The sequence below is a fragment of the Orbicella faveolata genome, unplaced genomic scaffold (genome assembly GCF_042242905.1).
Source record: "Orbicella faveolata isolate gen_17 unplaced genomic scaffold, um_ofav_v1 contig_15, whole genome shotgun sequence".
NCBI lineage: Eukaryota > Metazoa > Cnidaria > Anthozoa > Scleractinia > Merulinidae > Orbicella > Orbicella faveolata.
In genome coordinates, this window is record NW_028301542.1 from 6,788,663 (window position 1) to 6,802,354 (window position 13,692).

The 13,692-nt window shown below is 37.9% G+C and overlaps 1 protein-coding gene across 1 annotated transcript; it reads left to right on the forward strand.

The window, feature by feature from the left end:
* The first annotated feature begins 6,028 nt into the window (after positions 1-6,028).
* Positions 6,029-9,364, forward strand: LOC149113300 (GFP-like fluorescent chromoprotein cFP484). The gene is made up of 5 exons (XM_089288189.1): positions 6,029-6,117; positions 6,240-6,340; positions 7,137-7,355; positions 7,770-7,979; positions 8,990-9,364. Exons 1-5 carry the CDS (start codon positions 6,115-6,117, stop codon positions 9,138-9,140), a joined length of 684 nt encoding a protein of 227 aa, XP_089144315.1. The 5' UTR covers positions 6,029-6,114; the 3' UTR covers positions 9,141-9,364.
* The last annotated feature ends 4,328 nt before the right edge of the window (positions 9,365-13,692 follow it).

A 13,692-nucleotide genomic window follows, 5' to 3' on the forward strand; every position in this document is an offset into this window, starting at 1 on the left:
CTCCTCAAAAATTGGAAATATTTGAATTCGTTCAAGTGCGACCCGGCCCTTAGACAGAGATTTACTGCCTCGTACAAGTCTCATATGAAATTAGCACCCTAAAGAATGTTGATTACAAAGGATTATTATTTTTTTCTTTTTAAAGGAGAAATGAAAACCACAGCAGATTGACTTTTTTCACGACCTGCGGTTGACTTTGGTCGCGGGCCAAGGAAATACTGCGAAATCGGTTTACTAGATGTATTGTGCAAGGTCATAGAAGATTGTGCAAGACCATGGAAGATTATGCAACATCATTCAAGTTCATGCAAGCTAATGAGAAATGAAATCATCGTCTTTCCTCTGGGATACTCGATAAACTTACATATGTTCATCAGCTGTGTGGAGAGGCGCTGATTAGTCGTGAAAATGACTGCGCTGTTGATGCTTTCGTGAAAGCACGAGCATACCCTTAGTAACGCTAGTGTTCCCTGTTTATACTGTGAGATTAAGGGTGAATTTAATTATCTCGTTTCCTCCGGGCAACTTACTAAATTTAGTAACGTCCATACTTTTAGTATCCACTGTTTGCATGGTAAGATCATGCAAGGGGGAAATGAAATTGTAATATTTTTTTTTTTCCCTCTAGGTTACTGGATAAATTTGCTAATATCCACCACCTATGTGGAGAGGGGCAGATTATCCGTAAAAATGACTGCGCTTTTAATACCATATGGGGATTACATTAAATAGGTAAATTACGAAAGCGAAGATTAAGATAATAAAAAGAGTTAATTTACTTTACTTCATTCTATTTAATTTTAAATTCCACTGTGAGATCAAGGGTGAATTCAATTATCTCCTTACCTCAGGGCTACTTGCTAAATACAGTAATGTTCACCAGACGTGTGTCTGGACCAGTTTAGTCGTAAAAATGACCACGATTTTAATGCCATATTGTAAGCCTTTCTTAACCGAAGCAACTAAGGTTAACGTTAACGAAAAGAAGTTCAAAGTAAGAAAAAAAACAATTTCCTTTTTCTTGCATTTTTGAGCTTGATAAGATAATTCCACATATCAGTAATGTCTGATTACACCTTTCAAAAATAATTGATCAGACTGCCGTAAGGGCTGATCATTTGACAAGCACTTAGACAGGCATTTCTTTGTTTATTTTTTAAGGAGACAAACCACGTCGGGTTGTTGTTGTTTTGTTTTGTTTTGTTTTTGTTTTGTTTTGTTTTGTTTTGTTTTGTTTTGTTTTGTTTTGTTTTGTTTTGTTTTGTTTTGTTTTGTTTTGTTTTGTTTTGTTTTGTTTTGTTTTGTTTTGTTTTGTTTTTTTGTTTGTTTGTTTGTTTTGTTTTGTTTTTTTTGGTCGCGACGGCGTTGCCTTTTATCGCGAGCCAAGTACATTTAAAAGGGACAGTATATTGAGCTTCGCATGTGTAAAACGGCTTTCATATCGACTACAATGTTTGTTTTTAGAGGGGATTTTGAAGCTAAGAAAACGCAGATTTATCAAAACTAGGTTATTTTGAGTCTGTCTGAGTTATAACTCGGGTCGGCCAGTCGGGTCGCAGCGTGACAAGACATGTTCATAGATTCGCTGGTGCTTACCGATTCGCTGATGTAATTTTTTTTTTTCTCCACGAAATCTCCACAGGTTCCTAAGTTAACAGCGCCATTTGAAAGCTAGGTGAATATAGATTCTGCTATGCGTAATGATCTACAGGCCACGATACGCTAAAGAGCTTTAAAAAATCACGCCGAATTTCACTGTATTCTTAGCTGAATTGCAACTCGATCCATTTCAGTCGTCTTTCTTAACCGGTCAACAGGGCTAACCAACTCATGTAAATAATTAATTGTCTCCACAACATCTCCACAAATTTCAAAATGAAATACGCCGTTTGAAAGCTAAGTGAATGCTGATTCCGAAGTACGTTAAGATTTAGAGCCATGATACGATAAATAGCCAAAAAAATCATGCAGCTTTAAACCAAAACAAGAAATATAAAGGTTTTCAGGCGGGATGCTTTGGTCGATGTGCTATAGCTAATGCCATCAACTTTGAATGGCTATCCACGCAGACATAAATCCAGACGGAAATGCTAACATTCCGCTTTCCAGTTGTATTTTCTTCAATATAGTGATCTAAGTAAACATCAAGTCCCTGGAACATCCAATTAGCTCCAATCCTTCCGTTAATAAATCTCTATTTAATTAATACGGGGCCAAACCACATCAAGGTAATGTTTCATTGCGTTGCAATGACCTCAGGGGATATTGTAAGCTTAATCAGTCTCGCTTCACATCAAAGTATATCCATAACTCCAATATCGCTAAATAACTTCACGCTTATGGAACAACCTACACTAACAAAGCAAGAGGAGCGTCTTCTATCTGCTGCTGCAGTCTCTGCGTAATTCAAATTGTACATGTAATACTTTAAGTTAGTTCTTAGTTTATAATCTAGCTTATTATTATGATGACATGAGTAGTTTATATATATATATATATATATATATATATATATATATATATTTAAACTTATAGTATTTGATGAATTTAGCATGCTTTTATTTTGAGGTTAATTACTTAGCACGTTCACATTTAAATGAGTCTCGAACTCAGTGTAATGTGGATAAATAAAGTACTACTATTACTACTACTGCTACTGCCACTAAACAAAAAGAGGGCAGAACGTGGTTTGCGTTCAAATTTGTATACATTTGATAGGAAGAGTATAAACATTGTCACATTGTTACCGTTGCTTTCTAAACATGCCTTACTTGGTTCGAATTTCAAATTTTCATGTAGCTTCAAATTTTTCACTGAGGAATAGAAATACACTAAAAACGCCTTCCCTGGCTTCGTTTTTGTAACTTTTTTCTATGTTGCTGTCGAGGTTTAGGTCGTGTTGCTAGTAAAGTCGAAGTAAAGCGATTTGAGTTTTGGCTTCATTGTTTTGCAGTGTTTTTGACGGGTCGCAATGAGAAATATTCGATTGCCGGCTGTCAAACATACTCTATATAAAAGTGAAACCTGGAGGCGATGGGAGCTTTACGAGCAAATTTATGGCTATTTTCCGCCTTCGGAAAATTCGTTGATCTTCGCGATGGGCCGCAATGAAAATATCTATGAGATTTGCGACTGAGCTTAATTAAACACCCTTCGCAAAACTTTAGCAGCCGAAAACTTGGACTCAGTTGGTGCCTAGTCTAGAGTAGGGTTGCAAAATCAATCGATCGTAGTCTAGTGTAGGCTTAGGGTTTCAGTGTCCAGCGGCACACCCTTATCCCCGGGGCACTGACCTGACCAAGAAATCGAAATTCAAACTGGCCGTCTTACCTTGATTTTGCTCGCGATAGTTTTTTAGGGTCGCAGTATTTTTTAGGGTCACTGAGTTTCTGGGGAGTCAAAAAGTGAGGAATGATCAGGAATCACCAAACAAAAAAGCAAAAAACAAAACAAAACAAAACAAAGCAAAACAAAAAAATGGGCCGTTTCCAGTGGTAGTAGGCTTATACGTCGACTCGACAGTAGAACATCATTCGATCAGCCACGAACAAAAGGTATTGTATCGAGTTACTATTTTCTCCCTTCAAAACTGGATATCACTTGTTAAACAAAGTTCTTCTTCAGAAAACAAAGAAATAATTGGATTTAACGGATATTGGTCACCTTAGTCATTTCCCAGAGATTTGCTGACCGCCTCCACGACTTGACACAAAGGAGGGCACAAAGAATTCCGACAACGATGCAAATCAGTAATTAATTTTCCTCGAATCTCCATTCAATGGGTTATTTTTATTGGAACTTCCGTTGTTCCAAGCTTGTGTGGCTTTGTGTTTGATTGGTCGGGGGCAATGACTGCGTTCACAACCTCTTTATGAGGTGTGAAAAGCTTGCAAAACTATACGAGCCAAAGGCTTAGGCTTTTTTGCGTGGATTAGGTTGCTTTAAACGAATTTATAGGGTACGTAGATTTGACGGATTAAAACAAAATGGCCAAAATATTCTCGATTATAGTTGCGCCAACGTGACTGAGGCCTGTTTTAATATTTCTACGATTTGTCTTAGGCCTTCTTCATGTGACGAAGATCAACAAATATTCTATTCGTTTACTTCAAAATAGTTTCTCAGCAACCAAAACAAGTATCAAAGACACAAGCGCTGATAGTCCGTCATCTACCGATTGAAAATGAACAGTTTTTTTTGTTGTTGTTGTTTGGTCGACGTGCGCGCGAAACAAACAATCCATTAGCAAATCTAGTGTTTCCTGTTTGCAATGTGAGATCAAGGGTGGATATAAGTATCTTGTTTCCTCCGGGCTACTTGCTAAATTTAGTAATATGTTCACATGATTTGTCTTTAGTCCTTTAATGTTTCGGTAAATAAACACAATAAAGATGCCATACTGTGACTCTTTACCCAGGTTTTAAAGGTTAATGATAACAAAAAGAAGTTCAAAGTAAGAAAAAAAAAAAATTTCCCTTTTTCTCGCGGTTTTTGAACTTGGTATAAAGATAATTCCATATGAATAATGTTTGATTTCTCCTGTCAAAAATAATTGATTGACACCTCATGGGCTGATCATTTGAAAAGCAGTTAGACAGACGTCTACTGCCTCCCATAAGTTTCTTAAAATAATATGAAATAAGCACCCTAAAGAATTGTGATTACAAAGGATTATTTATTTTTCACATTAAAGGAGAAAGGAAAACTACGGCTAATTGACTTTTTTCGCGACCTGGTTGACTTTTATCGTGGGCCAAGGACATTTCAAATTCCAAATGCTTCTAATGTATGCACTGTACAAGGTCATACAAGATTATGCAAGACCATGGAAGATTATGCAACATCATGCAGGCGAATCCATAGGGTACGAAGATTTGGCGGACTTTAACAAAATCTAGCCAAAATATTCCTCGACTATGATTTCGCCAAAGTGTTTGAGCCCTGTCTTCATTTCTGTTTCACTACTCTTCTGCCTTAGGCCTTCTTTATGTGACGAAAATCAACAAACATCATATATAGACTTTTTCAGCAACCAATAAAAATATCTAAAAAGCCTCACAAACGTTTGAAGTCCGTCATCTGCTAATTGGCAATATACAGTTTTTTGGTTGTGCGTGAGAGCACGAACATTCCATTAGTAAATCTACTGATCCCTGTTTGCACTGTAAGATCAAGGGTGAATTTAATTATCTCTTTTCCTCCAGACAACTTGTTAAATTTAGTAATGTTTACCAGCTGCGTGTCAGAAGACCAGTTTAGTCGTGAAAATGACCAGGATTTTAATGCTATATTGTGAGTCTTTCTTCACCGAAACAATTAATATTAACGGCAACGAAAAGAAGTTCAAAGTAAGGGGAAAAATATATAATTAACTTAACTTTTTCCCGCGTTTTTAGACATGATATAAAGATAATAATCCAAATGAAAAATGCTGGCGCAATTGCACCTGTCATAAATAACTGATTGAAAGCCAAAGGCACCACCCTTTGAAAAACACTCAGACATGCGTTTACTGCCTTCTACAAGTTTCTAGAAATCATACGATAAAGGAACCATTCAAGAAAATGTGATTACAAAAGATCTTTTTTAAGGAGAAATGAAAACCTCGGCGGATTGAATGTTGTCGCGACCTGGTTGACGTTTACCACAGTCCAAGGACATTTGACATACCAGAAATACTTCTGATATCGCGGACTGTTTTCAATTTAATATCATGCAAGTAGAATCGAAAATGAAATAATCAATTTCCTTTCCATTCGACAATTAGATAAATTTACTATGTTCACCGCTATGTGCAGAGGAGAAGATTAGTCGTGAAAATGACCGCACTTTTAATGCCACATGGGGACTACATAAAAGAGATTGATAAGAAAAAGAGTTTGTTTAACCCCATTGTGATTTCAATACTGCTCGTTTGTCATGTCAAATTTAATTTGTTACCAAGGGCTCCCGACTTATGATTGGTCGACAAGGGGATTTCGGGTGTGACATTCAGCTTTAAAGCAACACTCTTCGAGCTGAGTTACCATTCATCTTGGTGAATTTGAACAGAGCAGACGAGAACAACAAGAGCTGCATAAGGCGAAGCTAATATCTTACCGTACCTCTACCATCATGGTAAGTGTAGCACAGAAATAACCAAAAAACGGTTTAATTTTGTCTTTTTACTGATGAATTAACTCTGCTGCCTATTTTTAATTGGTAACTGATATTAGATTCATCCCAATCTCATTCCGCAGAGTGTGATTAAAACAGACATGAAGATCAAGCTGTGTATGCAAGGCTCTGTAAACGGGCACCCATTCAAGATTACAGGAGACGGAGAAGGCAAGCCTTTCGAGTAAGTAAAATTTTAAAATAATTACTCGCGTGTTCAGTTTTACGGTCACATTCAGTGATATGTTTAGAGAAAAGATTTTTTCCCCTGAGTTTTTCATTTGAACAAGATTTAGTACCGGGAATTCGCTTGTCTGAAGCCAAATTCTTTCATTCTATCGCAGCAGATACTAGTTTATATTTCATTCTTTTATTTGGATCTTACGACCGTTAAGTCGACGAACTATACATAGCGAGATAGCCTACTTCAAGTATTTCAAAAAGTTCTTTCTCATCCTTGTCTAAAAATCGATATATAAAATCTAGCTTCTTTGGCGCTAAACGTTTTGTTAAATATGCCAATTCGTAGGCTCCGATTTGTTATGTAATTCCCGGCCGGGTAACATTCACCTGAAAACAAACATTCCATTCAATTCACTGGGTTACATAAGATTGAAGGACACACCCATTGAGGCGTGATCAGACTGTCCCCTTTCTAGCTTACACGTGAATTCCGCCTAAGGTACTTCATTTTCCCATAGCTTTCTTTGTTAGGACTAACAAAGTTTATTATAAAACTGCAATAAGAGGTCGCTGCGTTGTTATTTTTTTCAAAGTAAGCATTAGAATAACGTGCACTATTTTAAAGAGAGAGAGTAAACAATAACCCAGACGGTGACCTTGCTGTCATGATCGCGTGTGTAAAAGAACGCCGCAACGAAAAAAAAGTAGATTTCAATACTTTGCACGATCAGGAATTATTGGAAGTGCTGCATGAACAGTACGTTTCCTTATGTCTTTGGTTTTCTGTTTTGTTTCAGGGGAAAACACTCTATAAACCTTCAAGTCCAAGAAGGTGGACCTCTCCCTTTTGCTTACGATATCTTGACGACTGCATTCTCGTACGGCAACAGGGCATTCACCAAATACCCAAGAGACCTCCCAGACTATTTCAAGCAGTCGTTTCCTGCGGGGTATTCCTGGGAACGTTGTATGACTTTCGAAGATGGAGGCATTTGCACCGTGTCAAACAACATCAAGTTAGTAAAATGAACATCTAATGCCTTCTACTAAAGAGAAAAACGTTCCGCATTCATTAAATGTGTTCAGTTTCAATCGAATCACTTGATTTCTGCCCCTTTTTTATCTTTGACTATTATTTTGTGGGAGTTTATTCATAGATCTATTGGTATGGTTTGAATTTTCTTATTACTTACCTTTCAGTTTTACTTTGTTATTACTGGGAAATTTCGTTATCAAATATTTTCAACTACAAGTCTAAGGTTCTTTTCCAAAGTGTTTCGTTTTTGTGTATAACCGTAAGGAAGTAAATAAAGACAATAATTGTTTCTGTTGACATTATACTCTGTAATTAGGCTGTCATATTTTAACGTACAAATTTTCGCGTGTTTTTGCTTGGTCACGCTGAGTATGTCTCATGTCTTTTTCATCAGAATGGAGGGCGACCGTTTTATCTATGATATTCGATTTCATGGTGTTAACTTTCCTGCTAATGGTCCAATTATGCAGAAGAAGACGCTGAAATGGGAGCCATCCACTGAGAATATGTATGTGCGCGATGGAGTGCTAGTGGGGGAAGTTGAGAGGACTCTGTTGCTTGAAGGAAATAAGCATCACCGATGTAACTTCAGAAGTACTTACAAGTAAGCTTTTGTTTATGTGCTTAAGGGACTTGGTGCCACGGAATAAGAAATTAATGACGAAATCATACCAATTGCAAAACAAATCGTACTACGGAAAATGATATGGTAAATCAATTGGCTATTTGCAGACAGCACAGATTAATTATTTTTTACTAGTGATATACATCCTGAAAAACCAAAGTTAATATCCAAAGTCCAATTAGATCAAGATAGAGGACCCGCTTGAAAACCATTCAGGGCTGATTTCGCTACCTCTATAAACACTACAATTTATTCTTATAATATTGTGGGGATATATCGAACTTTAAAAAGCTCAGATCTCCAGTCTTATGAAGTATTATCGGATTTTTTTAGATCGCATTTGCGATGTACGTATGATGGAGGGCAGATAAAGATCAGCTCTTAGTGATCGCTAATTGAGTGAAATCAATGACCTAAGCTCCGATTGCACGATAATGCACGAGTATCTGCAAAATTGAACATTTATGTCATTAAGCTGCTATATCTTAATTTACAATTTTGTATTAAATTATATGTAATCAAATTCTATTAATCCTCTTATTTTTGCTTGGTCACGCTGAGTCATGCATGTCTGGTGTCTTTTTCATCAGTGTGGATTGTGACCTTTTTGTCTACGATATTTAATTTCAAGGTTCTAACTTTACCTTCAATGATCCAGTTCCGTCGAATGACAGATAAAGATCAGCTCTTAGTGATCGCTATTTGAGTGAAAGCAATGACCTTAGCTCCGATTGCTCGAGTATAAATACTCCTTGTAGGAAATGGTGTTAAACACGACTTCCAAAATTTGGACTCTAAGGAAATATCCAATAATTTACCCAGCATATAACCTCACCTAGTAGGGAATGAACTTGTTTTTTGTCAGGTTAGTGGACTTCGGAAGCTGGCAACAACCAGTGCTAAGAGTTCAAAACCAGCATTGCATTTGTCATATGCTTATGTAGACTCCTGTTATGGTCACTGATCCGAGTTTGTTTGCTCCTTTGCAGAGCCAAGAAGGATGTGGTGTTGCCAGAATATCACTTTGTCGACCACCGAATTGAGATATTAAGTCATGACAAAGATTACAACAACGTGGTGGTCTATGAGAATGCTGCTGCCCGCCCTCAGGCTTCTACTCTGCCGAGCAAGGACAAGTAAAGGCTTAACGAAGAGCCAAAACGACAACAATAAGGAGTCAAAAAAGTGTTTTTGATTTCTTTCGATTCAAAGATTCATGAAAAGATTTGTTAGAGACTAGTCTTGGGTTAAATTTTGTGGGGAAAATCAAGCGGTTCCTTTTTGCAGAATTACAACATAAAGATAGACTTTTTCAACTCAGTTGTAGACCAATACAAGTAAGAATAAACTTGTTGTCGAAGCCCGCTTCTGTGTATTTTTTGTGTGTTATCATAGAGTTTTTGCGGAAGAGTGACGTCTGCTGTAGATGTAATTAACAATTCAATTGCGCAACTTGTTTTTGGTGAAAACTGTGAAGCATAACAGGAGTTGTGGATGATTCAAAACGGGAATTGGTCACTTCTTAAGTCAGTCACGTAACTCCAACCATCCCTTCTTTAGCCTGCATAGCAAGCGTTCCCGTAAAAAAAAGAGCTTTTCCGCATTCTTCCCGCAAGCAAATTGTAGTGAGAGCAAAAAAAAAAAAAAAAAAAAAATCTACGAAGGTGATAAGAGAACATCGAAAAAGCCATCCATGCTATAAGTATTTCGTATAGAAAAGCGCCAAAATCTCTCTGTTGTGAACGTATTTCTTGACGGGGTAAGTCAGCAAACTTGTCACTTACAAGGGGCCGACTCAGCTCCCAGACCGATCACGACGAATTCAGACAATTCAACCGACGGGTTTATTTCGCCGCTCTTCGAAAACGGTATTAAGGCAACGAAATACTGAAATATATAAGGCGAAGCAAAAAGTAGTAAAAATATAATATATGTATGAACATTTTATTGGCTGATAGCTTAGGTGGAAACAATGTTAAAACGAACTATAACTAGGGTTAGCTAAATCGTGTTTTGAGCTGTTAAAAATCTTGATTTTTCTATCACTTCTTACCGTTCTGCTCTTTTCCTTAGTGGTCCCGGCGTGGTAATGATAAAGCGCAAAATAACCTCTGAACCCCGTGTCAAGGGTAAAAGTTGAAAAAAGAGTGAACATTGTTAAGTACATCTTGATCTATTTGCATAGCTATCATGACATGATTGGCGCAAAGCACACGTTATTTTGACTGGACGTGGCGCATGCACGCAAGTTAAGCCTAATTTTGAAACCTCGTGCTTCTGCGAGAGAGAGAAGAATCCTTTCTAACTGTGTTTGCGTTGAAGTCCCGGGTTGTAAGAGGATTAAAGGTTGAAACTGAGCCGTCGAGTGGATGTTAACTTTTTTCCGACAGGAAAACTAAAAAAATAGTTCAACCATAGATACTTTTTTTTTCCGACTATGTCTGGTTGACATAATGAAAATTTAGCTATCACAAGGTTTCGAGGCTGTCACGGCGTCTTTCTCAAGTGAGTATGGCGGGAATCTATTTGCCACCTGAGCTAGGGTGAACCACATCACGTGCCAAAACGTTCCCGGCCGCATTCCGGTTAGACCTTTTGGACCCTTTTTGCGCATCTGCTCACAGAGTAAGTAGTTAAGATTTAAAATACGTCTGCATAGTAAGAAAGAGCTAATGCAACAGAGAAACGGAAAAAAAAAGAAAACATGTTTTTGATTATTTCTCTGAGTGATAAGGAACAATATAAATTTATTATGCATGTTTCCACTCGACCTTTTGAAACCTGAGTAAGTGACGCAAATTGCGTTTTACGACAACGACAGCAACGAGAACGTCACCAAACAAAAAGGTTAATGAGCAAAACAATAGCTGTGTACGTGCATTATATTGTTTCTTTGCCGTCCTCTGCAAAACAACAACATGAAATGACCAAGTTCTGCGTCGGCTACTGAACGTGGACGGCGACGGCTAATTTTTCATATTTCCATTTGGAATTGAACGCTGGCATTGCATATTTAGCCTGAGCACTTGTTTAGATCAGCCATTGGCGTACCGAACAGATCTAGACAATGGCGAATTTCGCTGGTAAAATATAAATTCAATTTTTACTAGGCGACGTCCTCGACGTCGTCGTCGTCGTTGCCTAAGCTCCCTAATAATAGGCAGCAGTAACCGCAACAGGAACGTCGCTAAACAAAATATTTAATGAGGAGAACAATGGCTGTGCACGTGCGTTGTAATTCTTAGTATATTTCTTGACCGTCCTCGGCAGAACAACAACGTCAAATGACCAAATTCTGCGTTGTCTGGAGAACGTAAACCACAACGGCTAATTTTTTTAAATTTTTATTTATGGCTGTTCCATGTTAAGCCATATTATTTTGCGCCAAACATGTTCCAAACTCTGAAATGAAAGCATTGAAGATAGTGAAGTGGATAATCGCTTAGAAAAAAATAGATTTTGCTGACCTTGTAAAGGATGCCAAGTTAATTGCAAGTTTTTCTCCTTCCCGCTTATTTCGAATCGGATTGAATGACTCGCGTCACATAAACACGGCCTGGCTGCCAAGACAGCTCTAAAATGGCGGCCTCCGAACTCACTTCTTTCGAAACGAATTTCTTCAGAATAGCGGGCACTTCAGAGGCTTAAACTTCGGTGAGTTGAAAAATTGAATGCTTACTTGCTTTTGGCGAAGACAAAAAAAGCTTTTTTGAGTGACCTACTCCTTTAAATTCCCTAATGACGCATAGTGTAACGCATAGTGTAACGCATATGGCACAGATTTTGATACGAAATCTTTATTGATACAAAAAGCAGTTTAAGTTAATTTTCCATTTAATGAAAAGGAGTTGATAATTGACCTGTATGTCCTGGTTTTACTCTTAAAATAGGAAAGAAAACATAAGAACCCGCAATACAGAGATGGTCAAGTATTTTAGTCCTTGATCACGCGGCGCGGCTATTGCTAAGTTGGCTAAGTTAGCTTTAGTGATCAGATAGAAGCGGTTCTTTATTTGTGGTTTAAATGGTGTCACATCTTATTTATTCCCTTACTGTTGCGTCTTGTATTATATCAATGCCAGTAGCCGTTTCAACGTCTTTAATTTATCGCCTCTCTAGCTCGATACATCATGTCATTGCTTGTTTATACGCCCTGCAATGACCCTTCATATACATTGAAATCCCGATTTTTCGAACCTCCAAGGGAAACGAAAAATGGTTCTAAAAATTGGATAGTACGAGAAATCGGGGGTAAAATTACAGTATTCGACTGAGAAGAGGGAACGTCTCGCCCTTCAACCAATGGGAATTTTCCGTTTCAGGATGAGCGAGAAATTCAGTTTTCTTTTTTTTTTTTTTTTCCAAAGATGTCCATATTCTCTCTAATTGTCTCTTGGCCCCTATATACCCCGTACCCTATCGAGCCTCCCGTTTTGCGGTGGCGCCCAGGTCTCTCGCGATTCTATCCGCGTGTCCAATGATCAAATGAAAATACGAGAAAATAGAGGACTGTGAACAGTCTGGGAAGGAAACAAATAACGTTACTTTCGAGGAGCCGTTATTTTCGAGAGGGATGGGGGAGGGAGCCTTACTTTCGGAATTCTACGATATCGTTATGCTGTGAATTATGTGGTTTGTCTCGTGGGTTCTACTTATTAAACATTACTTTCATTACAAGTGATTAAATAAATTACGCTCTTGGAGTCGAAATATTTAAGGATATTAGGAAGTTTACGAAACCACGACGGCGACGCCGAGGACAACGTCGATTAAAAAAATGGATTAACATTTTACCCACGAATCTCGTGATACTCTAAAGTCATTTACTTTGTTTGTCACTGTTAAAACTATCGCAAAACTAAATCTGGAACACAGCAATAAATTTGAAATAAAAATTTAAAAAAATTAGCTGTCGCGGTTCGCGTTCTCCAGACAACGCAAGATTTGGTCATTTCACGTAGTTGTCTTGCAAAGGACGACAAAGAAATGTACCAAGAATTATAACGTACGTGCACAGCCGTTGTTCTGCACATTGATTCTTTCAGTTCAGTGACGTTCCCGTTCAACTTGCCGTTGCCGTCGTTGTTTCGTAAGCTAACTATTGTCTAACTGAACAGATTTTCGGGGAAATGGAAAGTCGGATATTCAACGAAAATCAAATTTGTTATTACAGAGATGCTTTAAAGGAGAAGGTCACTCCAAAAAACGTATTTTTTTATTTTATTTTTCAACGCTAAAAAAAAAAAACCTCGCAGTAAGTTTTGCCACTCACTGAAGCCCCAGCCTCTAAAATGCAGGTTTTCCAAATGAAATTCGTCTCCAAAGGAGCTCAAACTTCGACATCGTTGACTGCCATTTCGAACAGTACCCAGCCCCAGGCCGCGCTTTTGTGACGTCATTCCCTTCAAGGGATTTTGTCCATGGCTTCCAATAAGCCTTTTAACCGCCACTCTTGGTGAGGGCTACTCTTGAGCCGTATTATCTCGAGCCAAACTTGCTCGCGAAATTGATATGGAGGAAAAAAAAAAACAAAAAACAAAAACATTTTGCTGACCTTGTGAAGGATGCCAAGTCAATTGCAGGTTTTTCTGTTTTCCGCCAATTTCGAGTTGGACGAAATTACGTCACATAAACACAGCCTGGCTGCCAAGTAGAGTTTCAAAATGGTGGCCTCCGAAGTCACGCTTTAACT

Bases quoted from the DNA above. Each gene is read 5' to 3' on its own strand.
- LOC149113300 (XM_089288189.1), top strand. The intron at 7,356-7,769 runs GTTAGTAAAATG...CTTTTTCATCAG, and splicing joins ACCGTGTCAAACAACATCAA to AATGGAGGGCGACCGTTTTA. The intron at 7,980-8,989 runs GTAAGCTTTTGT...GCTCCTTTGCAG, and splicing joins AACTTCAGAAGTACTTACAA to AGCCAAGAAGGATGTGGTGT.